The sequence below is a fragment of the Rhinoraja longicauda genome, chromosome 1, assembly GCF_053455715.1.
Source record: "Rhinoraja longicauda isolate Sanriku21f chromosome 1, sRhiLon1.1, whole genome shotgun sequence".
Lineage (NCBI taxonomy): Eukaryota > Metazoa > Chordata > Chondrichthyes > Rajiformes > Arhynchobatidae > Rhinoraja > Rhinoraja longicauda.
Window position 1 is genome coordinate 124,472,233 of NC_135953.1, and position 24,609 is coordinate 124,496,841.

Genomic DNA, 24,609 nt, shown 5'->3' on the forward strand with positions numbered 1-24,609 from the left:
TTTGCAAGCTGCGTAGCAGAGTGGCATTCAAGTCTGTTGATGTTGGGGGCTGTACATCATTGTCCTGATGTTTCAAGCGACAAATCTTAGACATTGCTTGTTAGTGACTTCTTTGAGCATGGAAAAGCCACATGACTTGTCAGAGGCCATAATCCAAGTTTTGAAAAAATTCAGTGTAATTTTCCATCAAAATATTCCTGCAGAACCACAGGGAATAGGAATTTTCCTTCTGCCTCATGTCAGTACCATCAGACCCCCTGTCCTACACAACTCTCCCATCATGTCCATGTGAGATGTTCCAATTACCTATTCTGTGAGCCAAATCTGGCCAATGTTGATGCTTTGTGTTGGCAGCTGACTACAAGTGTACCGAAGAGGCCACGGATAATTGGCATCAGTCTTTTATAACTTGCCGATCCTGCAAAGATAAAACTTGAAACAGCCCAACGTACACTTCTTGTTCTTCATAGAATTATTCATTTAATGTTCCGTTAAATACTTAGCTGTGCGAATCCTTTTTTTTAAAGAGCCGTTAAGCCAGCCTCCACTTCCACCATAGGTCAAATTCTTTACAGATACTTCCCTGAGGTTTGCTCAAGATCCACTACATTTTCCTTTGCTACAATGCAAGGCTGCCACATCGTCCCCTTCCTTTTCAGTTTTCTGATGCCGTTGTTCACTTCACAATAATCTGCTCCTCTCTTACATTTTCACCAACACCGGCTTCCTTTCTCACAGCACCTTCCTAAGCAATTACAGGAAATGCACAGGAAATTAATGATTGTTTGAGATAGCTTGTGGTAGCTTGTGATTGCTGATAGCTCTTGAGAGAAGAAATTCCTCCTCATGCCTGCCTTAAATGGACGATCCTTTATTCTGAAACCGTAGATCATCGAACAACATAGCACAGGAACAGGCCCTTAGTCCCACAATGTCTGTGCCGAACATGATGCCACGTTAAGCAAATCTACTCTGCCTGCATGTGGTCCATATCCCTCCATTCCTTGCATATCCTAGTGCTTATCTAAAAGCTTCTTGAATGCCACTATCATATCTGTTTCCATCACAAGCAAGTTCCAAGCACCCACCACTTTCTGTAAAATAAACTTGCCCCGTGCATCTCATTTAAACTTTGCTCATTTCACCTTGAGCCTATGCCATCGTGTCATTGAAACTTCCATCTGGAGAAAATGTTCTGACTGCCTACCCCATCTACACCTCTCAATTGTATACACTTCTATCAGGCCTTCCCTCAACATCTGATGCTCCAGAGAAAACTATCCAAGTTTGTCCAATTTCTCTTTATAGCTAACACCTCTAATCCTGACAGCGTTCTGGTAAATCTCTTCTGCACCCTCTCCAAAGCCTCCACATCCTTCCTGTAATGGGGGCAATCAAAACTACACACAATATGCTTTATGAAAAAACGATTACGCTCTGGAATAAATGGGTAATATTTGAATTACAAGGCTGTGACTACGTGGGTGCTGCACAAATCATTGCTGGGGCTCCAGCTATCTACAATGATATCACTGATTATGATGAGAAATCAAGTTTGATATATCTAAGATTGTTGATGGTATAAAACTAGGTAGCGTTGTGGGTTGTGAGAGTGATGAAAGTTTGCTTTAGGGGAATGTAGGCTGATTAAATAAATGCACAAATGCGTACCAGACAATATAATGTCCAAATCCAAGGTTTAGCTATGGGCACTCGCATGGGCCACAGCTATGCCTGCCTCTTTGTTGGTACGTCGGACAATCCCTGTTCCAGATGTACACTGGCCCTATCCCCGAACTCCACCTCCGCTACATTGATGACTATCGGTGCTACCTCCTGCACCCATGCAGAACTCACTGACTTCATCAACTTCACGACTAATTTCCATCCTGCACTCAAATTCACTTGGACCATCTCCGACATCTCCCTCCCATTTCTGGATCTCACTGTCTCCATCACAGGAGACAGACTATTGACCGGCATCTAGTACAAACCTACTAACTCCCATAGCTATCTAGATTACTATCGTGGCAATATCATTGCATTTTGTAGAGAAATTTGAATAATTGAGTTAAACACTCTGGTTTAATTACCAATGCCCTTGATTGCCCTGTGTTTTTATCTAAATATATATTGCCGGGTGGCTGCGTTTCCACCTTGTGAACTGTTTGGGTTACAAATATTTGTAGATTTGCAATTGAGGGAATGCAGTAAAAGTTCACAAAATCGATTTGTGCAATGACGAGTTTGTTATGTGTGGAGACTTTAAGCCAATTGAGGCAATGATGTTAACTTTAGAAGTTCTTATGGACTGGATGAATTGTACATTGAGGGGTAGGGGTTAATGGGAATGCAGTGAGGTTAAAATGCATAAAGTAGGATTAGTGCAAATGGGTACTTGATGGTTGGTGTCGACCTATTTCTGTGCAATATTTCTCGATATCTCTATGACTTGACAGGGAAGGTGCAGAGTTAATGTTTGCAGTCACTGAGGATATTGAAGGCAGTGATTGAAAGATTGAAAGTTTGATAGAAAGCAGTTACCACCAGGACTCTTCATAGAGCTGGCCACCCAGCCAAACTGAGCAATCGGGGAGAAGGGCCTTGGTCAGGGAGGTGACCAAGAACCCGATGGCCACTCTGACAGAGCTCAGAGTTCCTCTGGGAAGATGGGAGAATTCCAGAAGGACAACTCTATCTGCAGCACTCCACCAATCGGGCCTTTATGGTAGAGTGGCTAGACGGAAGCTATTCCTCAGTAAAAGGCACATGACAGCCCACTTGGAGTTTGCCAAAAGGCACTTAAAGGATCTCAGACCATGAGAAACAAGATTCTCTGGTCTGATGAAACCAAGATTGAACTTTTTGGCCTGAATGCCAAGCGTCACGTCTGGAGGAAACCAGGCACCGCTCATCACCTGGCCAATACCCATACCTACGGTGAAGCATGGTGGTGGCTGCATCATGCTGTGAGGATGATTTTCAGTGGCAGGAACTGGGAGACTAGTCAGGATCGAGGGAAAGATGAACGGAGCAAAGTACAGAGAGATCCTTGATGAAAACCTGCTCCAGAGCGTTCTGGACCTCAGACTGGGGCGGAGGTTCACCTTCCAACAGGACAACGACCCTAAGCACACAACCAAGACAACGCAGGAGTGGCTTTGTGACAAGTCTGAATGTCCTTAAGTGGCCCAGCCAGAGCCCGGACTTGAACCCCCGATCGAACATCTCTGGAGGGACCTGAAATTAGCTGTGCATTGACGCTCCCCATCCAACCTGACAGAGCTTGAGAGGATCTGCAGAGAAGAATGGGAGAAATTACCCAAATACAGGTGTGCCAAGCTTGTAGCGTCATACCCAAGAAGACTTGAGGCTGTAATCGCTGCCAAAGGTGCTTCAACAAAGTACCGAGTAAAGGGTCTGAATACTTATGTAAATGTGATATTTCAGTTATTTCTTTTTTTGCAAAAATTTGTAAAGACCTGTTTTCGCTTTTTTTATTAGTGTGTAGATTGATGATTTAAAAAAATGAATTTACTCCATTTTAAAATAAGGCTGTAACGTAACAAAATGTGGAAAAAGTGAAGGGGTCTGAATCATTTCTGAATGCACTGTATATAGTTCACATTGTAAGAGGGATTGATGTTTAATTAATCATATAGAACAGTATCTCCAAACTAAACTGAACTTATCTCTTGTGTTCATACAGTACCCTCCATTATGTTTGTGACAAAGACCCATCATTTATTTATTTGCCTCTGTACTTCACAATTTGAGATTTGTAATAGAAAAAAACACACATGGTTAAAGTGCACATTGTCAGATTTTAATAAAGGCCATTTTAATACATTTTGGTTTCACCGTGTAGAAATTACAGCAGTGTTTATACATAGAACCCCCATTTCAGGTCACTATAATGTTTGAGACACAGCAATGTCATGTAAATGAAAGTAGTCATGTTTAGTATTTTGTTGTATATCCTTTGCATGCAATGACTGCTTGAAGTCTGCGTTTCATGGACATCACCAGTTGCTGGGTGTCTTCTCTGGTGATGCTCTGCCAGGCCTGTATTGCAGCCATCTTTAGCTTATGCTTGTTTTGGGCGCTAGTCCCCTTTAGTTTTCTCTTCAGCATATAAAAGGCATGCTCATTTGGGTTTAGATCAGGTGATTGACTTGGCCACTCAAGAATTGACCATGTTTTAGCTTTGAAAAACTCCTTTGTTGCTTTAGCGGTATGTTTGGGACCATTGTCTTGCTGTAGAATGAACTGCCGGCCAATGAGTTTTGAGGAATTTGTTTGAACTTGAGCAGATAGGATGTGTCTATACACTTCAGAATTTATTATGCTACTACCATCAGCAGTTGTATCATCAATGAAGATAAGTGAGCCAGTACCTTCAGCAGCCATACACACCCAGGCCATAACACCCCCACCACCGTGTTTCACAGATGAGGTGGTATGCTTTGGATCTTGGGCAGTTCCTTCTCTCCTCCATACTTTGCTCTTGCCATCACTCTGATATAAGTTAATATTCGTCTCATCTGTCATCTGTCCACAAGACCTTTTTCCAGAACTTTGGTTGCTCTTTTAAGTACTAACTGTAATCTGGCCATCCTATTTTTGCAGCTAACCAGTAGTTTGCATCTTGCAGTGTCGCCTCTGTATTTCTGTTCATGAAGCCTTCTGCGGACAGTGGTCATTGACAAATCCACACCTGACTCCTGAAGAGTGTTTCTGATCTGTCGGACAGGTGTTTGGGAATTTTTCTTTATTATAGAGAGAATTCTTCTGTCATCAGCTGTGGAGGTCTTCCTTGGCCTGCCAGTCCCTTTGTGATTAGTAAGCTCACCAGTGCTCTCTTCTTAATGATGTTCCAAACAGTTGATTTTGGTAAGCCTAAGGTTTGGCTGATGTCTCTAACAGTTTTATTCTTGTTTCTCAGTCTCATAATGGCTTCTTTGACTTTCAGTGGCACAACTTTGGGCCTCATGTTGATAAACAGCAATAAAAGTTACCAAAGGTGGAAAGACTGGAGGAAAGACTAGGTGCTGAGAGCTCTCCTATACCTGTATTAATGAGCCATTTAAACACACCTGAGCAATTACAAATGAGCCATGTGTCCCAAACATTATGGTGCCCTGAAATGGGGGGACTATGTATAAACACAGCTGTTTATTTCTACATGGTGAAACCAAAATATATTTTTAAAAAACCTTTAATAAAATCTGACGATGTACACTTTAACCACATGTGATTTTTTCTATTACAAATCTCAAATTGTGGTGTACCGAGGCAAATAAATAAATGATGGGTCTTTGTCCCAAACATTATGGAGGGCACTGCATGTCTCATTTGAACTAAGATATTTGCACCAGCAGAATTAATTAAAGAAAATTCCGCAATATTAAATAAACTACACTGTTATATATGCACATTAAAGCTTGAAACAAGTGTCATGTGTTTTAATTTTTAGATCTCTGATCTCATCATGTATAATTCCAGAATACAAGACATTGTATTGTAGAGTGGTCTGATATAACATTTGTTGATTGATATTTCATTTTGGTGAAGTACCAAAACTGGTCATTGACATAATATTTCTGACTTTCTACGTGTCTCTGCTTTTTCTAATTTCCCATAGCATGTAAATCAGACGAAGAGCAATCAATCAATTATTCCTGCCATTGAATTTTTTGAGGATGTAACTAGGAAAATGTGGTGTACCTCGACTTTCAGAAAGCCTTCGACAAGGTCCCACATAGGAGATTAGTGGGCAAAATTAGAGCACATGGTATTGGGGGTAGGGTACTGACATGGATAGAAAATTGGTTGACAGACAGAAAGCAAAGAGTGGGGATAAATGGGTCCCTTTCGGAATGGCAGGCAGTGACCAGTGGGGTACCGCAAGGTTCGGTGCTGGGACCCCAGCTATTTACGATATACATTAATGACAGATGAAGGGATTAAAAGTACCATTAGCAAATTTGCAGATGATACTAAGCTGGGGGGTAGTGTGAATTGTGAGGAAGATGCAATAAGGCTGCAGGGTAACTTGGACAGGTTGAGTGAGTGGGCGGATACATGGCAGATGCAGTTTAATGTAGATAAGTGTGAGGTTATTCACTTTGGAAGTAAGAATAGAAAGGCAGATTATTATCTGAATGGTGTCAAGTTAGGAAGAGGGGATGTTCAACGAGATCTGGGTGTCCTAGTGCATCAGTCACTGAAAGGAAGCATGCAGGTACAGCAGGCAGTGAAGAAAGCCAATGGAATGTTGGTCTTCATAACAAGAGGAGTTGAGTATAGGAGCAAAGAGGTCCTTCTACAGTTGTACCGGGCCCTGGTGAGACCGTACTGTGTGCAGTTTTGGTCTCCAAATTTGAGGAAGGATATTCTTGCTATTGAGGGCGTGCAGCGTAGGTTCACTAGGTTAATTCCCGGAATGGCGGGACTGTCATATGTTGAAAAGCTGGAGCAATTAGGCTTGTATACACTGGAATTTAGAAGGATGAGGGGGGATCTTATTGAAACATATAAGATAATTAGGGGATTGGACACATTAGAGGCAGGAAACATGTTCCCAATGTTGGGGGAGTCCAGAACAAGGGGCCACAGTTTAAGAATAAGGGGTAGGCCATTTAGAACGGAGATGAGGAAGAACTTTTTCAGTCAGAGAGTAGTGAAGGTGTGGAATTCTCTGCCTCAGAGGGCAGTGGAGGCCAGTTCGTTGGATGCTTTCAAGAGAGAGCTGGATAGAGCTCTTAAGGATAGCGGTGTGAGGGGGTATGGGGAGAAGGCAGGAACGGGGTACTGATTGAGAGTGATCAGCCATGATCGCATTGAATGGCGGTGCTGGCTCGAAGGGCTGAATGGCCTACTCCTGCACCTATTGTCTATTGTCTATTGTTTAAGAAACAGAGTGTCTGTTTGAGTGATGTGGAACTTGTTTATGTGGAATGGAAAATAAATCATAAGAGCATATCAGAGCAACTAAGAAGAACTTGGTTCAGTGTCACTATGTGAAGCTGGACCGAATGGACTGTGAGAAAAATATTTTCACCCAGCAGTTTGATTTCCAATTTTTGATTGATAACCCAAAAAATTTAGATGGCAGATTTGTTTCACTCATAAACATTTTTTTGCAGCCTGAAAATCCTTTGCTCTTTAGATTTGCTCTTCCCTCTGGTGCTGCATGTTCTGGAAGGCCAGGACTTGGCCACCCCCAGATTGGGTTTAATGTTGATGTTTGCAGGGGCCCCTGTCCAGTACTTACAGAGTTACAGTGCCAGGCTTGGAGGTCTGAAGAAGGGTTTTCGACTCGAAACGTCACCCATTCCTTCTCTCCAGAGGTGCTGCCTGTCCCGCTGAGTAACTCCGGCATTTTGTGTCTGGACTCTCTGATCTGGGAAAAAGCAACAAAGAACTAATGACATTATGAAAATAAATCATAGCTGATGCCGGTGTGGATGGGCCTAGCTTCATATCCCAGGCTTAGGATATCATCTGAATTCTTGATAATTCAGATAAAATAATTATTTCTTCGGCTCCTTCCGAATGGCAACCTAATAGAGGTGTTGCATGATGTTTCTGGACACTGTCCTATAAAAGGACACATGTGCTGAGCTTCACTGTGAGATCATCCACTTTGATAGATAGATAGAAAATAAGTGCTTTTTAAACGGTGATATATTGGTGTTCAGAGCACATAGTATTTTTGTACACGTCACAGAAATTTCACATGCAGGTGAAGCAAATTTGCAATCAAAGGTTTGTGTGTAATTACAAAGATATTCCTAGTGAGCCTGGCCTGGAATGTTGTGTACAGGACTGATCTACCCAATGCAGGATATACTTGCGATAGAGGGAGTCCAATGAACATATTGCCCATCGAGAAGAGAATGAGCTGACCGGCTTATGTTCTTCTCGAAGCTAAGAGAATAAGAGGCATGTCTTTGAAGCTTAAGTATTCTTACAGGAATTTAAGGTTACATGCAAGAATGCTTTTTTTTCACTTTAGCTGCTAAACTGACCTAAGGGGCATAATTTGAAAATGATATATCAACTATTCAGGAGTGAGATGTCAACAATTTATTCAGACAGAAGTTAGAACATTTATACTCAAGGGTAATGTGATACCCTTGAAGGTACCCGAGAACTACCCGAGAAGGTTGTGGAGCTCACTTGTCATAAATGCTGAGGACAAATCAATAGGCTTTTAGATATTACTAGACCAAGTGGATCCGTTGGGCCCAAACCTCTCCTGCATTGGTGCAGCACCCTCTCCTCCCCCTCTCCCCCCCTCCCCCTCCTCCCCTCCCTTCCCCCTTCTCCTCCACCGCACTCCATCCTCCTCAACTCCCCTTATCCTCCCACCCCCCTCCCTCCCTAGGAGATAGATTTAAACTTTAAAATGTGAATAACTTAAAAAAGATAACACCAATTTCAATGAAACTTCTTCCATTAGCACCAAAGGGACGACGGTGAGTAAGGTGGGCCTAAAATTGTCCCGCTATCGTGTACCGTTTTGGCTGTAGTTCAGGAACAAACAAACAAACAAATTAGAGTTTTAGTATATAGATGGGCACTGTAAACCCTTGCTTTCCCCCTCTCTCCATCCCCTCCCACTTCCTCGTTCTCCGACCAGTCTTACTGTCTCCGACTACATTTTATTTCTGTACCGACCACTCCCCTGACAACAGTCTGAAGAAGGGTCTCGACCAGAAACGTCACCCATTCCTTCTCTCCAGAGATGCTGCCTGTCTTGCTGAGTTACTCCAGCATTTTGTGTCTATCTTCTATTTCTGATTATCTCATTCCTAGATGGTTCAGCCTGAAATGTGCCCTCTTTGACTCACCATTACCCTTGAGAATTAAATCAAAATCCCTCTCTCTCACCTATGGAATGGTTAACGATGATGTTTCCAGGAGGGTAATCTATAATTCCAGCTAAATGTTGCATCATAACTTTCAACGAACTCATTGGATTTCTTTGTGTGCCATTGTTTAGTAGTTATGCCCAAATTAACATAATTTGTATGTGTTGATTAAATTTGTTAATCAAAAGACACCTAAAATTCAAATATAACATTTCCCTTTAAATTGTATTTTTGAGGGAATAATAGCTTTGTAATGAACAATTCTATTGGTTATAAATTATGCATTAAAGTTTTAATACGTGTATAAATTCTAAATGAAATTTGCTTACTTTTTTTTAAATGAAAATAACTTTTGGATTCCAGAGCAACCAATGAGACAAAAACCTGCGCTGTATTTTCAGGGTGAGGCTTTGTGCATGTTTCATGTGCTGATTTTCTGTGCTCCTCCCAGTATTCAGAGAGTGAAGGAGCAACTCCAATTGTCTGCACAGAAGGAGCTAGGGAGTAAGGCGGTTGCAATATATGAAAATATGAAGTAATCGTACCTTTAAAAGATAAGCATAGGGATATGTAATAAAATGCAATCAATATTCAATTTCATATCAATCCACGTTTTCAACGTGAATTATTAATATTTTAGATTTCCAGTGCTCCTCTAGCTAATTTTATTTTATTATTACTCACTGTTCAATTTGCATTAAAGTGGGTTTGATGGTACAGTACATTTCAAAATCAGTCAGAATTTGTGATGAAGTCCAGTCAGACAATTCTGCAACGTTTCACTCTGTTTTTAAATAGGCAGCGGATGCAGCGGTCAGCAATGTATGAACTGTGTCAAGGGATGCAAAGCATCAGCATTGAATTTGTACGCTTACAGTTAACTCAAGAGGAGTTCCTGTGCATGAAAGTCCTTCTCCTGCTTGGCACAGGTAAGCTCAATATTTATCCTTTTTCTATTTAACACTGCAAATAAATGTTGAAATAATAGTTATTTACTGGTGTTTTATGCTGAAGGTTGAGATTCATGTTTTAGTAACTGAGTTATTGCAACACTAATCTTGAGTATATGTACGTTCTATACCTAAGGGAAATAGCAACGAGAAAGAGACATACCAAAGAATTATTAGAAATCTGAATTATGTTGATGGTTTCATCAGGTGCACTCAAAATCTTTCTGTTTACACAATGGTAACATTGTTTACCATAACATCTAGACAATGAGTGTGTTACAAAGAGAAGGGCTTAGTAACAGGTAAATGAGCCTAAAGGGCCTGTCCCACTTAGGCGATTTAAAGGCGACTGGGCTGTCGTCGAACGTTCGCCGGGGTGTCGCGGGCATGATCGTGAGGAGTCTTCAAAGAATCGTAGAGGATCTCGGCGCGTCGCTGAAACATTTTCCAGATAGAAATTTCTTGGCGACACCTGGCTTGTCGCCAGGTATCGTAGCTTATTGCGGGCGCTGTCGCATGCTGTCCCCAGCTTTGCTAGGTTGTCATAGATGCATTTAGAAGCACGTAATATTAAATTAAGTAAAGTCATTTGAAGATACCATAAAATACTTGTGTTTAACCAATTTATTTACCGTCAGGACATTTGACAGGTAGATTGAAGGCGACAGTTTAACGGTCAGGTAAGCGTGGGAATTTTCGCGATGTTTATGGCCATCAGCGATCACATTTAAAGTAGGCTCCCAACCCAGATATGCAAGCCAGAAACCAGATATGCATCTCCCGTACATTTTCAAAGAATGCCCACACTCCGCACAAATTAACCATTTAACCACGTTTAAAATTAAATTTCTTAATACTACTATTAGTAAACTGGAAGTCAATCCAGTTTATGCCTTGTTACCGTGAAGCTTGGTTTTCAAGTAACCCGGGCAAGATGTTATATTTCAAAACTCTCAAGTAATTACAGACTTGTCAGTAATTTCAGTGAAAATTAGGACCCGGAGAAGCAGTGATAAGCGTGGGAATTTTGCAATATTTCCGAAGATGTTGTAATCTCTTAGCCAGGTGCTAGTTTCACAAAAAAAGTAACTTGTATCGACCTGACTTGGCATTGTCGTAGGGTAAAAGAACATTTCGGCGATCTGCTACGACTTTGACAGTCGCCGGCAGTCTCCTAAAAAAATGCCTAAGTGGGACAGGCCCTTTAAATAATTAGGAGTGGAACCATTGGGAAGATTGGAAATAAAAAGCCAAAGAAGATATTAATTGTAAATATGTGATCTGGTCAGTTTCCTTCGCAGCCTGGTATGGTGAGGAAAGCAGAGCACATTTCCTAGAAATGATCTTACCTCTGTAAGTGAACTCACTGATAGATGATGATGAATGCTACTAGTTGCTTACTTTACAAAATAACTGAGAAAAGGCAGTAGACTTTAAATTTGATACTTCAGTTTTCGAAGAAAATAATCAAAAGCTGTGGGAAAGATTAGTTATATTTAGTGCAAATAACGTTCACAGAGTGAAGGAACATGATCAATTGGTTTTATGGCGGCACGGTGGCGCAGCGGTAGAGTTGCTGCCTTACAGCGAATGCAGCGCCGGAGACTCAGGTTCGATCCTGACTACGGGCGCCGTCTGTACGGAGTTTGTACGTTCTCCCCGTGACCTGCGTGGGTTTTCTCCGAGATCTTCGGTTTCCTCCCACACTCCAAAGACGTATAGGTATGTAGGTTAATTGGCTGGGCAAATGTAAAAATTGTCCCTAGGGTGTGTAGGATAGTGTTAACGTGCGGGAATCGCTGGGCGGGGCACGGACCCGGTGGGCCGAAGGGCCTGTTTCCGCGCTGTATCTCTAAATCTAAAAGAAAATCTAAAATAAATCTAAATCTAAAAACATGTCAGTTGTGGTTAAGCCAATGAGACATACTGGGCATAGACAATGTAATGTTGTCTTTACTTGGAAATTTAATCAGAGCAGTTGCAGGTATATAACAGTATAACAGTATATAACAGTATAACAGAGCTTTATTTGTCGTTCGGTACCGAAGTACCGAACGAAACTACATAGCAGTCATAGAAAAAAAAAGAACACAAGACACATAACCCCAACACAAACGTCCATCACAGTGACTCCAAACACCCCCTCACTGTGATGGAGGCAACAAAACTTCCACTCTCTTCCCCACGCCCACGGACAGACAGCTCGTCCCCGACTGACCCGCACAGTCCCCGCACCGGGCGCTGAAACGTCCCGCGGCCGAACCGGGTATATGTGGGTATATGTGGGTTAGCACGCAACAAAAGCTTTTCACTGTATCTTGGTGCACGTAACAATGAAAGTAACAAAGTGTTTTCAGAAAGTGGTTAAAAAATATAGGGTTCTAGGCGTTATAAATAAGAAGAATAGAGTGCAAGAGAAAGGAAGTAGTAACGAACATTTAGGCTTAGGGTTAGGTTTATTATTGTTACGTGTACAATGTAAATGTACAATGAAAAGCATAGTTTCGCAAACGCATCAATCAGATCAGATCATACCATACATTCAAGTCAATCAAGTCAAACTCAAGTACAATAGATAGAATAAAGGGAAAGGTGCAGAGTCCAGAATATAGTTCTCAGCATTGTCGTGCACCGTTTATAAAACACTGGTTTGACAACTGGAGCATTGTGTCCACTTCTTCAGGAAAGATGCAAAAGCTTTGGGGAGAGTCGGCAGAAGAGTTTACAAAACTGATTCTAGAGATGAAGAACTTTAATTATGTGGTTAGAATGGTGAAGGTGGAATTGTTGTCCTTTGGATAGAAAAGATTGCAAGGAGATCTGATGGAGGGAATCATGCACTAGGTGACAGCGAATGTGTAAAATGGCTTTTCCAGCAAATTAATATTAAAGGATAATTTTGTTTGGAAATTTATTCAGAGCAGTTGCAGGGATATGCAGATATATGTTGGTTAGCTCGCAACAAATGTTTTTCACTGTACCTTGGTACACGTGACAATAAGCTAAAATAACTAAATTGATTAAACTAACTGATGATTCTGACAAGCATCAGCAATTCTTTACTCCAATATTATACAATCAGAATGGATCATTTCTACTTCCGTTTTCTGTGCCTTTTGTAACTGAACAAACTGCTTCTTGTAGAATGTACATGTTAAATTCTTTTAAGATATCCTGGGCAGGTCTTAATAATAACTCTGAAATCTATCTTGGTGGAGCATGGTTTATGAATATTCCCAGGAGACAAAATAGAGTAGATTAATCGTGACAGCCACCACATCCAAACATTAATCCTATCCTTACCTCAACCGTGTGCAGATTTACTTTCGTCTAAGCGGGGTGACTGGCAAGGGAGAGTATCGTGAGGATTGGGAGCTCCAGTTAATTCAACAAAGACTGGAAATAAAAATGGAACTTTCTTGAACTGTGGGGTTAATTTATTTATTTGCCAAGCCATGGAACCATTGCAAGAATCTAAAATTAATCTACGCCTAATCAACAACTTTATTGTGGAAAATAAATCCCAAAGCAATTCTCTAATCCATGAGGGGAGAAAAGTTGAACACCAAAGAAGAAATAACTAAGAGATTGATCAAAGCAGTGTCTTTTATGAAAAATCTTATAAGATAGGAGGGTGCAGAGGCAGAGAGGGGAATGAATCTCAGAGCATAGAACTAAGGCAGCTAATAATACTGGGGCACGTACAACCGATGAGAGTTAGGGAGGTTCTTCATTGGTAGGAATGAAGCACTGGGGCAGAGTGTGATTCCATCTTGGAATTGATCAACTTGAGAATACTTGGGTAGTGGATGTGTTCTGAGGAATTAGTTTGACGCTGGTAATGTTAGAAGAGGAGGAACATTGCTTACAAAATTGTAGACGAGGGCTAGGCAGAGGTGGGGTGAGACTGAGGAAAGTCTTTTTTTATTGGGGAATAATTGAAATGCCAGGCAATTGAAGTGTATGGTCCTTGAGGCTTTCACTTATTGTTAAAGTTGGGGGTAGAAGGGTAAAGGATTACTTAAGAATGTTGACAGAGATCAAATAGAGCGGGAGGTTCCTTTTTTAGTATGATCCTAAAGGCTATTTGATAACGGAATGTGAGATCTGCTGGAGTACTGCAGAATAAGGCAATTAATTAATGCCATTTTAAGCTCTCCAGTAAATTGTGCTCAGATCTGGATCTCTAGAATGTTATGAAGAAAATTCCAGGTGCAATTGGGAGAATGACTATGAATGGAAACAGTGGGATTTTATGGGAATATTTTATTGGGGAAGGCAAAGAAGTGGTTGAATACGTTAGCCTGTGCAGAGATTTTGTTGCAAATGGGTAGTCAAGCAGTAGCAATAGTCAATAGTGCTTAATTGTCATATGTACCTAAACGGAACAATTAAATTTTTACTTGCAGTAGCATAACATGTCTAAACACGAAGGTAGACACAAAATGCTGGAGTAACTCAGCGGGTCAGGCATCTCAGGAAAGAAGGTTTGGGTGACATTTCGGGTCAAGACCTGAAACGTCACCCATTCCTTCTCTCCTGAGATGCTGCCTGACCCGCTGAGTTACTCCAGCATTTTGTGTCTACCTTCGATTTGAACCAGCATCTGCAGTTATTTTCCTGCATGTCTGTAAACACAGTACTCAACTGATAATAAAATAAACAAACATAAAAAGTTCAATAAATTTAAAAAAAAACAATATTAGTGCAAAGCAAAACAAAAGCCCAAAGTCCTTCGCGCAACTAAGACATGAGTAAAATAAGAGCGTGGCCAGAGTGGTGTGGGTTCTTGATGATGCTGGCTGCATTTTTGAGGCAGCGTCTCCTATAGATCCCTTCAATGGTGTGGAGGTCATACCCGTGATGGACCAGGCAGAGTCCACCACTTTTTGTAATCTCTTTTGGTCTTACCAAATCCTATAAAGCTGCATCGTGACTTCCTGACTCTTAGACTCAATGCTCTGATCAACAGCAGGAGAGCAAACTCACCATATGCCTTCTTCACCACTCACACTGTGTGCGTTGCCACTTTCATTGAGTTATGGACTGGGGCCCCATGATCCCTCTGTACATCAAAGCTGTTCAGGGTCATGCCATGTTAGGGCGCAGTGCGGACGGAGATACGATACGGATAAAAATCACATCCCCGTCGAGGTAAGAGATTTAAAAAAGTTTCCCCACCCCCCCCATAAAACAAGCTAAAGAACACTAAAGGACACTAGAAACATATATTTAACACATACTATTAAACCAACAAAGAAGGAAGGGACAGACAGACTGTTGGCAAGGCAGCCATTGCTGGTGCCACCCAGTGATGTAGATGTGAATGATTAATATCCCGTTTTATACTTTGACAGCCTTCCTCACAGTCCGCAACCCCAGCAATTTTGTTGCTGCCTGCAAACTTACCAACCAATCTGTCTATGTTTACATCCAAGTCATTTATATTTATCTCAAACAGCAGAGGTCCCAGCACAGATCCCTGTAGAACTCCACTGGTCACAGATTTCCAGCCTGAATATATGTCCTTCCACCACGACCCTCAGTCTTCTATCAGTAAGCCAGTTCTGAAACCATGCTACCAAGTCACTGTTAATCCCATGCATCTTAAGAATCAAGAGTGTTTTATTGTCATGTGAACTGAAATAGAGCAATGAAATTCTTGCTTGCAGCAGCACAACAGGTTTGTTAATACAGTACTCAATGGATAACTTAATAAACAAACATTAAAATATTATGATGTTGGCTGCCTTTTTGAGGCAGCACCTACTGATCCACTCGATGGTGGAACCAGGCAATGTTCATCAATTTTTGTAATCACCCTTGTTTCTGGATATTGGGGTTGCAGAACCAGGCCTTGGTGCAACCAATCAATATGCTCTTACGTGCACCTGTAGAAATTCAATTCCACTGATGTCAGGGAAGTGGGTGGGACAGAGATAGAATGCAGTCAAAGCCAGTAAGATTGGTGGGAGAACTGGGAAGGGGAGGGGATGGAGAGAGAGGGAAAGCAAGGGCTATTTGAAGTTAGAGAAGTCAATGTTCATACCACTGGGAGTAAGCTACCCAAGCAAAATATGAGGTGCTGTTCCTCCAATTTGTATTGGGCCGCACTCTGACAATGGAGGAGGCCCAGGATAGAAAGGTCAGATTAGGCATGGGAGGGGGAGTTAAAGTGCTGAACAACCGGTTCTATCGTGGTGATGGGTAAGTTATAGTAGGTCCAGGTTCTTGCAAAGGTAGGAGGTGATATGCACCATAACCAACTTTTCAAACCATTTCATCACCGATCGGTAGTCATTGAGGCATGTTACTTCACTCTTCTTAGGATTGGTATTATAAAGCCCTTTTAAAGCAGGTGGGATCCTCAGAACTCAGTAATGAGAGGTTGAAGATGTCCGCAAAAGCTCCATCTAGTTGGTCTGCGCAGGATTTGAGAAAGCAACAAGGTACATCATCAGGTCCGGGCGTTTTCCGAGGGTTTACACCCCTCCCAACCCTTCCGAATTTTGCGTAATATTTCTGCTTATTTAATTTCCACCATTCCGATTTCGCCTCACATTTTTCCACAAAACAGTCGGTAATTGCAATTTGTCAATTCGGCCGCTAGCGGTCGCTAGGGGTTCCGTGAGAAATCCCCCGCACCCTGGAAGTCTCCCTAAAAATGTGGCACCTAGGCTGGGCAAGGCAACCAATCTCAACCTCATCGGGACTTCCATGGCCAATTTGTCAATTCGATCGCTAGGGGTCCCGCGAGAAATCTCCCCGCCCTGGAAGTCTCCCCGAAAATGTGGCACCCAGGCTGGGCATGGCAGCCAATCTCAACCTCATTGGGACTTCCATGGCTGATTGGTGGGTTGAATTTGCAACCTGCGGCCAGGGCTCTGGAACTCCAGCCCAGCTGGAGCCAGCAAATCTATCCCCATAGCCGACTTCCTTGGTCAGCTGGATAAACCAGCAAGGATCTGGAAACAAGAGTGCCAGAAAATCAGTGGTGGAACTGTAATGAGTAAATATTAAATTTAAGTGCAAGATTATATAACTAAATTAATTAAGACGGGATTAAAATATAAAACACAGCAGAAAAGCCAATTACCACTTTTTTGGTCTGATCATCAATTAATGTGCAAATTTACTTCAAGTACTTCCGTATGCTTAATCGAGTCGCATATATCTTTCTTCATAACATAGTCATACATTTTATGACTATTGTTCTTCTATTCAATACCAAGAGAATTGTGATGTGTAAGGAAAAAGAAAAATAGATAAAACAAAACATTTTTTTCTTTCTGTTGTAAAAAGTATTTTCTGTTCAATAACCTTCTATAAATAGCAGAATATACTCATGATCGGCCTGACATTGTACATAGTCCAAGAACTACAGACTGTTGGAAATAATAGTCGTTTTTCACACATGAATGTGGTGCAATGTGGATGCACATTTGGCGTGCATACCTTTTTTTTGTTGAAAAGTTGAAAATTTTGCACATCAAAATTATGAATTTGTAAAATCAAATGTTGGGAGGTTTGGGTTCACCATCCTGAAGGATCTTCTGACATCGGCCTTGGTGATTACAATACCAGCTGGGGGCCCGAGAAGCTGCATGAATGTTCTCCCTTTCTAAGCGGGTGTAGAACACATTGAGCTCACCTGGGAGTAATTGCCACTTCCTCAAACATTGCCCAGTCTACGACTCCAAGCCATCCCAGAGTCGCTTCTCTGCCTTCCCCAACCAGCTCTGTGTCGTCCTCACTGCCTGGGCTGCGCTCTTCAGTTTCTAGAAGTAGCACAGTTAGATTTCCCAAAGTGTGGGCTAGGGATGAAGCGATAGGTATCTTTGAGGGTGAAATAGCAGCAGTCTTCGCCTGCCTTGGGTCGGCCCGCTGCGGACCTTTCACCGTCCGGCGCGGTCTGGAATAGGCCGCGGGATTTTATCCGCCCAGCGGGGGCTTCAATGTCGGGAGCCCCGACCGTCCCGACGTGGCAACTTCAACAGCCTGACCGCGGGAGAAGACGGCAGAGGAAGAGAAAAATACATTCTGGCCTTCCATTACAGTAAGGAGTTGACTGGAAGAGACTCACTGTGATGGATGTTTCTTTTTTTTTGTTTTGTGTTGGTTTGTGATTGTGTGTGTTATTGCTTATTTTTATTGCTCTTATTGTTGGACTGTGGGTAACGGAATTTCGTCCAAAAGACTTGTTTTTTTGGATGACAATAAAGGTGATTCTGATATTTGTGTTCTAATTAACCCTTGATGCAACGTGGTATTCGGATGAAGTTATTTGCCTCATTTGAAGTTCTCTTAATGTATTGCATATCATGCAGGAAAATTGCACAAGGACTGAGACTCAATTTCTTTAAGGAGTGATCCTGCCTCTCAGTGTGAGGAAACAAAACAAGACATACCCCTGCTGTAAACGTTCAACCACAGTATCCCTGATTTAGTTTACTTTAGTTCAGTTTAGAGATACAGTGTGAAAACAGGCCCTTCAGCCCACCGAGTCCGCATCGATGAGCAATCCCCGTACCCGAACACTATCCTACACACAGTGGGGACAATTCACAATTTTATCACTCCAATTAGCCTACAAATCTGTACGTCTTTGGAATGTGGGAGGAAACCAGAGCACCTGGAGAAAAACCCAATCAGGTCACGGGGAGAATGTACAAACTGTGTGCGGACAGCACCCAAAGTCAGGATCAAACACGGATCTCTGGTGCTGTAAGGCATCAACTCTACCGCTGTGCCACTGTGCTGCCAAAGGGAGCATGGTAGTATTCTGAAGTAGAGTCACGTCACGTTTTAACACGTTTTTGATTTATGCGTTTGAAACAATGCACATGTTCCTTTAATACCAAAGCTTTATTTACAAGCTTGTATTTTTGGAATAACGTGCTCAAATTTATAAACAACTTTCATTTACACATTTTTGAATTACGCGCTGCTTTTCAAGCATGTAAACTGGTCATGTATCCAGAAAATTGAGCAGAGTACCCAGATTTCTGATGTTTACCAAGTTTGCGGATGACACAAAGATAGGTGGTGGGGCAGGTAGTGTAGAGAAACCGGGCATTCTGCAGAATGACTTGGACAGGTTAGGAGAGTGGTCTGAGAAGTGGCAGATGGAATAAAGCTTAGCAAATAATAATAATAATAATAATATTCATTTATTGTCATTGCAACGAGTACAACAAAATTAAAAAATAGCCAATCCTGACGGTGCGTAAAAACATATATGCAATAATTGCAAAAACAAATAAATACAATTATATTAAGTACAAAAGATTTTTTAACAGTGTTGCCTAGTGCAGAAGGTAGTGTTCAGTTCTCGTATGGCCCTGGGGTAAAAACTGTTCTTAAGTCTGTTTGTTCAGGATTTGATCGACCTGAAACGTCGACCAGAGGGCAGATGAACAAACAGACGGTGGCCGGGGTGGGATGGATCTTTTATTATTTTGCCTGCTCTACTGAGGCAGCGTAGGCTGAACAGGTGCTCCAGGGAGGGCAGTGAGCAGCCGATGATCTTCTGGGCCGTCGTGATGACCCTCTGAAGGGCCTTCCTGTCCTTTTCTGAGCAGCTGGCATACCATGTGGTTATACAGTATGCCAGCACACTCTCGATGGAGCAGCGATAGAAGGACATCATGAGCTTCTCCTGCAGGTTGGTTTTCCTGAGGATCCTCAGGAAGTGGAGTCTCTGCTGTGCCTTCTTCACTGTGGTGATGGTGTTGGTAGACCAGGTAAGATCCTCTGCGGTGTGCGTACAAAGTGTGAGGTCATGCATTTCGGTGGTACATATAAAGGCATAGACTATTTTCTAAATGGGGAGAGGATTCAGAAATTGGAGGTGCAAAAGGACTTGGGAGTGTTGGTGCAGGATTCCCAAAATGTTAATTTCAAGTAGTAAAGAAGGTGAATGCATTTATTTTGAGAAGACTAAAATATAAAAACCGGTGTAATGTTATGGCTTTATAAAGCATGGTCAGACCACATTTAGCGTATTGTGAGCAGTTTTGGGCCCCATATCTGAGGAAAGGTGTGGTGGTATTGGAGAGGGTCCAGAGCAGATTTATGAGAATGATCTCAGGAATGAGTGGGTTAACATGCAATGAGCATCAGAGGCTCTGTACTCGTTGGAGTTTAGAAGGATGAGGGATGACCTCATTGAAACTTACCGAATAGTGAAAGACCTGGATGTGGAGAGAATGTTTCCAACAGTGGGAGAGTTTAGGACCAGAGGTCATAACCTCAGAATAAAAGGATGTACCTTTAGAAATGAGATGAGGAGAAATTTCTTTGGTCAGAGGGTGGTGAATCTGTGGAATTCATTGCCACAGACGGCTGTGGAGGCCAAGACGATGGATGTTTTTAAGGCGGAGATTGACAGATTCTTGATTAGTAAGGGTGTCAGGGATTATGGGGTGAAGGCAGGAGAATGAGGTTGAGAGGCAAAGATAGATCGGCCATGATTGAATGGCGGACTAGACTTGATGAGCCAAATGGCCTATCTCTGCTCCGTGAACCTATGAACTATGAATGTATGGAAAACGTTCCAATCCAAGAAAGCTACGTCAGATAATCACCATGTTTTAAACTCTCTTTGAAATGAACCATCGACTGAATAAGCATTTGTAGACTCTCCAGAAGGAGTACGTCACAGATTTGCCACCATATTATAACCCTAGTTCTGCAACTAACCTCCAATAAGGCAAGCTTGGCTCCACATTGGGAAGACATGAGTGTGGAGTTAAGAAATAAAGAGTTACGAAGTATTTTAACTGTTGGGACCAGGCAGTAAACCAGGGTTCCAGACAATTTTATCTGTCCGTGCGTAATATGCCAACAAGTACAGGTAAAACTGAGTCCAAATTTGAATCCCGAGCTGAAAGAGTGCAATAAACCACAAATACTGAATTACAAGTATCCAGTTCACAATAAAACCAAAATTGACACCATGGCAAAGTATATCTAAAGAACTGCCAGCAAGTTCAGTGAGGAGTTCCCATCTCAGAGATAACAAAAGGTTAATTGTAGCTGGGCAGGTTTAACAAATGCACAGAACACTATTAAACCTTTTGCTCTGCCAATAGACCAATACTGAATGCAAGATCATATTGTAAAACATTAGACAGATTAAAGAGGTTTGCCAATCATTTCAGAATGGATCAGAGAATAGCAAACCAGAGGTTCAGAAGAAATAACTAGTTTTTATTCTGGTTAGTAATCTATATTAGAGTTGTTCTGATTGCTGATTATCCCCACATAATTTTCTTAAAAACAAGAGATTCTAGCTACACTAATCATAATTTTATTATGTACTCATATTATTTATCCTTTAAAGATATCCATACACTTTAGAAAACAAGTTATAGAGTCACAGAGTCATACAGCTTGGAAACAGGCTCTTCAGCCCAACTTGCCCACACCGACTAACATGTCCACCAACACTTGTCCCACCTGCCAGCGTTTGGTCCATATCCCTCTAACCTGTCTTACCCATGTATCTCTAAATATTTCTTAAGCATCGCAATAGTACCTGCCTCAACTACCTTCTCCGGCAGCTCGTTCCATACATCCGCCACCCTTTGTATGAGTGTACCCTCAGGCTCCTATTAAATCCTTCCTCCCTCACCTTAAACATACGTCCTGTGGTTCTCAATTCCCCTACTCAGGACAAGAGACTTTGTGCATTGACCCGATCTATTCCTCTCTTGATTTTGTACACCTCTATAAAATCACCCCCAATCCTCCAACACTCCAAGGAAGTCCTAGTCTGCTTAACCTCTCCCTATAGCTCAGACCCTCGAGTACTGGCAATATCCTCATTAACCTCTGCACCCTTACCAGCTTGACATCTTTCCTATAGCATGGTGCCCAGAACTGAACACAATACTCTCAATGCGGCCTCGACAACGTCCTATGTAACTGCAAAATGACCTTGCAACTTCTATACTATATTCTATAAGTTGTTACCATTTCAGAAATATTGGGCTGGATTTAACGGCCAAAGGCTATCATATGTATTTGGTGCCAATGGTCACCTCTCATCTCGTCTCATCTCAGCCAATGCAGAGCAACTGCCCTGGAGTTGAATGATACTGTCTTAAATAGCAGCAGGACCTCTAATGCAATAATGACAGACCGAGCCCTGCCCATTAAATTCTGGAAGCTTTTGACAGGCAGCAAAGTTTGGACTCCAGTTGCCATGGTTTTAAAATAGTTCTAAGACATGCAAGTAGTTTTTAAACATTCAGAAACTTTAGAACACTGTTTAAAATGAACTAGATATGCTTTACATATTTTTAATTCTTCAAGTAATTGAGCATATTAACAGAACAGCAAATAATTAAAAAATTAACCAATTTTCTGTGGTTTTCCCAATAGCTCTGCAGTCCTCATTGATAATGCTGGGGATTCTCTGCAAGGTCCAGATTCATTGCTGGACTCTGTAATGAGTGACGCTCAGCCAGAGAATAAACAGTGAGCAATGCCCACTAGATGTGAGACTATTGTGTTGTGTCAAAGTTCCAACTCTCATGCTGGAATTTTGGCCAGTGTTTGAACTGCGATTATGAGCTGGCAGACCAAGGCACGGCTTGGTAATAGGATTAAAACAAATAAAGTCTATCTCCATCTTTCATAATTTTGCTGCCAGCACTGATACCAGTTTTAGTTTATAAGGCTGTCTTCCTCAAGCATTTGGAAGTGCCGCTCTTGGCTTCAAGATAGTGAGAACCCTTCCACTAAGACGCAGACTACTGTGTCCAGAATGTGACCTCCCTGACACATCCGCTAACTTGTTATTGCTGTGATAATAGTTGGCGCAGAATGTTTGTTTGAAGCCCGCTGGCCAGTGGAGGAAGGGGCTAATCCCATTCCTGACCACAACATAGTGAACCTTCCCAGAGAGTGGTGAGTATTGTGAGAACGCAGAAACGATGAGATTCCAAGAAACAATGAGTTTAGGGTTGGGCTTACTTTAATGATCTCATTGGTGGAATAGTCCATCACTGACATGCAAAGGAGTGGTTGATGAATGAGGGATTGGCAAATTACAGCATTAAATGCACAAGAGCACCACCAAGAAAGGAAAAGGAAACAAGGCAAAAATGCTAGGTTCAAAGTGACAAATGAAAAGGATGGACACATAGAACATTATCGCACTGGAACAAGCCCTTCAGCCCACCATGTCTGTTGCCATTGATGCCAATTTAAACTGTAATTTACTTGTACGTGTTCTGTACTCTCTTCCCTGCCTGTTATATGCCTGTTCTTCTTCTTATTGAGTCCCCATCACAAGGTTAGAAATTGTTCAGCCAGAGCTGAACACACTTCTCGACATCTGCATACAATGGCGCCTTGCACTTCTTGTGCTGCTTGTGCGAAGTGGTGGAAAGATTGGTGGAAACAGAGCCGCAATGTGAATGCTCTTTCCTTGGCCCCGTATGCCTGCTGCTCTGGCCCTTTCTGTATAGCACATCGGTGTTTTCAGTCCAGTCCAGTTTATTGTTGAGGTAGACACCCAGGTACTTATAAGGATCCAGGTACTCTTGATGTCCATTCCCTGGATGTTCACCGGTGTCGGGGGGACCTGGCTGCGCCTGCGGAAATCTACCACCATCTCCCTGGTTTTCCCCGCGTTGATCCGGAGGCAGTTCCGCTGGCACCGGTCCACAAACTCCTTGATCAGTTCTCTGTACGCCCTGTCCTCGTCGCCCGTGATGAGGCCGACGATGGCAGAGTAGTCAGAGTACTGTCGATAGGAGTCTGCAGGTGTGTGCCTGAAGTCCGCAGTGTACAGGGTGAACAAGAATGGCGCTAGCACTGTTCCCTGCGGAATCCCAGTGCTGCAGATCACCCTGTCCGAGACCAGGTCCTTTGTCCTCACACACTGTGGTCGGTTGGTGAGGTCCAGAATCCAGGATGTGATATCATAAACATTACAATCATATCTGCTTCCATCACTTCTCCTCTTGGTACGTCTAGGAACCTAACACACTCCACCTAAAGACCTGCCTTGCAAGTCTCCCTTAAACATCCGCCCCGCTCACTTCAAAGCTATGCCCTCTAATATTTAACATTTTCACCCTGGGGTAAAGACTCTACCCTATCTGTGCCTCTCATAACTATATGTACTTATATCAGATTGTCCCTCAGCCTCCAAAGCTGCAGAAAAAAAACTCAAGTTCATCAAACCTATGCTGCACCCGCTCCAAAGTTTCCATGTCCTCCTGTAATATGATGACGAAAATAAACACAATACTACAAATGTGACCTGATCAAAGTTATACATGTCGCAAACTAACTTTGTCACTGAGGTTTTCTGCCAACACAACTAAGTGTTTTGCTGTTTCATGCTTGGAATTCTTTGTGCATCAACTTCACGCAGCGTTCAGTTACACTTACTGTTGAATGACTCTTGGATTACATCCACAGAATTTTCTGTTCAAGGCTCTTTGAGCATTTCCATGGTGCCCTTCTTTGTGTGATAGGAAAGAAAAATCCTGGAAAAGCATCCAAATCTAAATAAACATAGGAGGGCTGCTATTAAAAATTACTTTGGTAATTAAGAGACTGTTAGAACATATTTGGAAATGCTGTCTTATTTGTCTTATTGCAGATTTGTTAACTGTTGTATGCCTCCTTGCAAAGCTGAGTAGACATGGATGGCAAGTTGCCACGAATCCTGTGCCATGTAACAGAAAGCACTGTCTAAGTAAACACGCCCAGCTGGAAAATGTACTTCTGATCAATGATGGGAGTAAACTTGAATGTGT

General features: G+C 42.1%; 1 protein-coding gene across 1 annotated transcript in view; it reads left to right on the top strand.

The window, feature by feature from the left end:
• nr3c2 (nuclear receptor subfamily 3, group C, member 2) overlaps positions 1 to 24,609 on the top strand; it is a 260,093-nt gene that overhangs the window by 230,476 nt on the left and 5,008 nt on the right. The window contains exon 7 of the mRNA XM_078406024.1: positions 9,678 to 9,808. Within this exon, the coding sequence (XP_078262150.1) occupies positions 9,678 to 9,808 (131 nt within the window). The remainder of the gene's footprint in view (positions 1 to 9,677; positions 9,809 to 24,609) is intronic.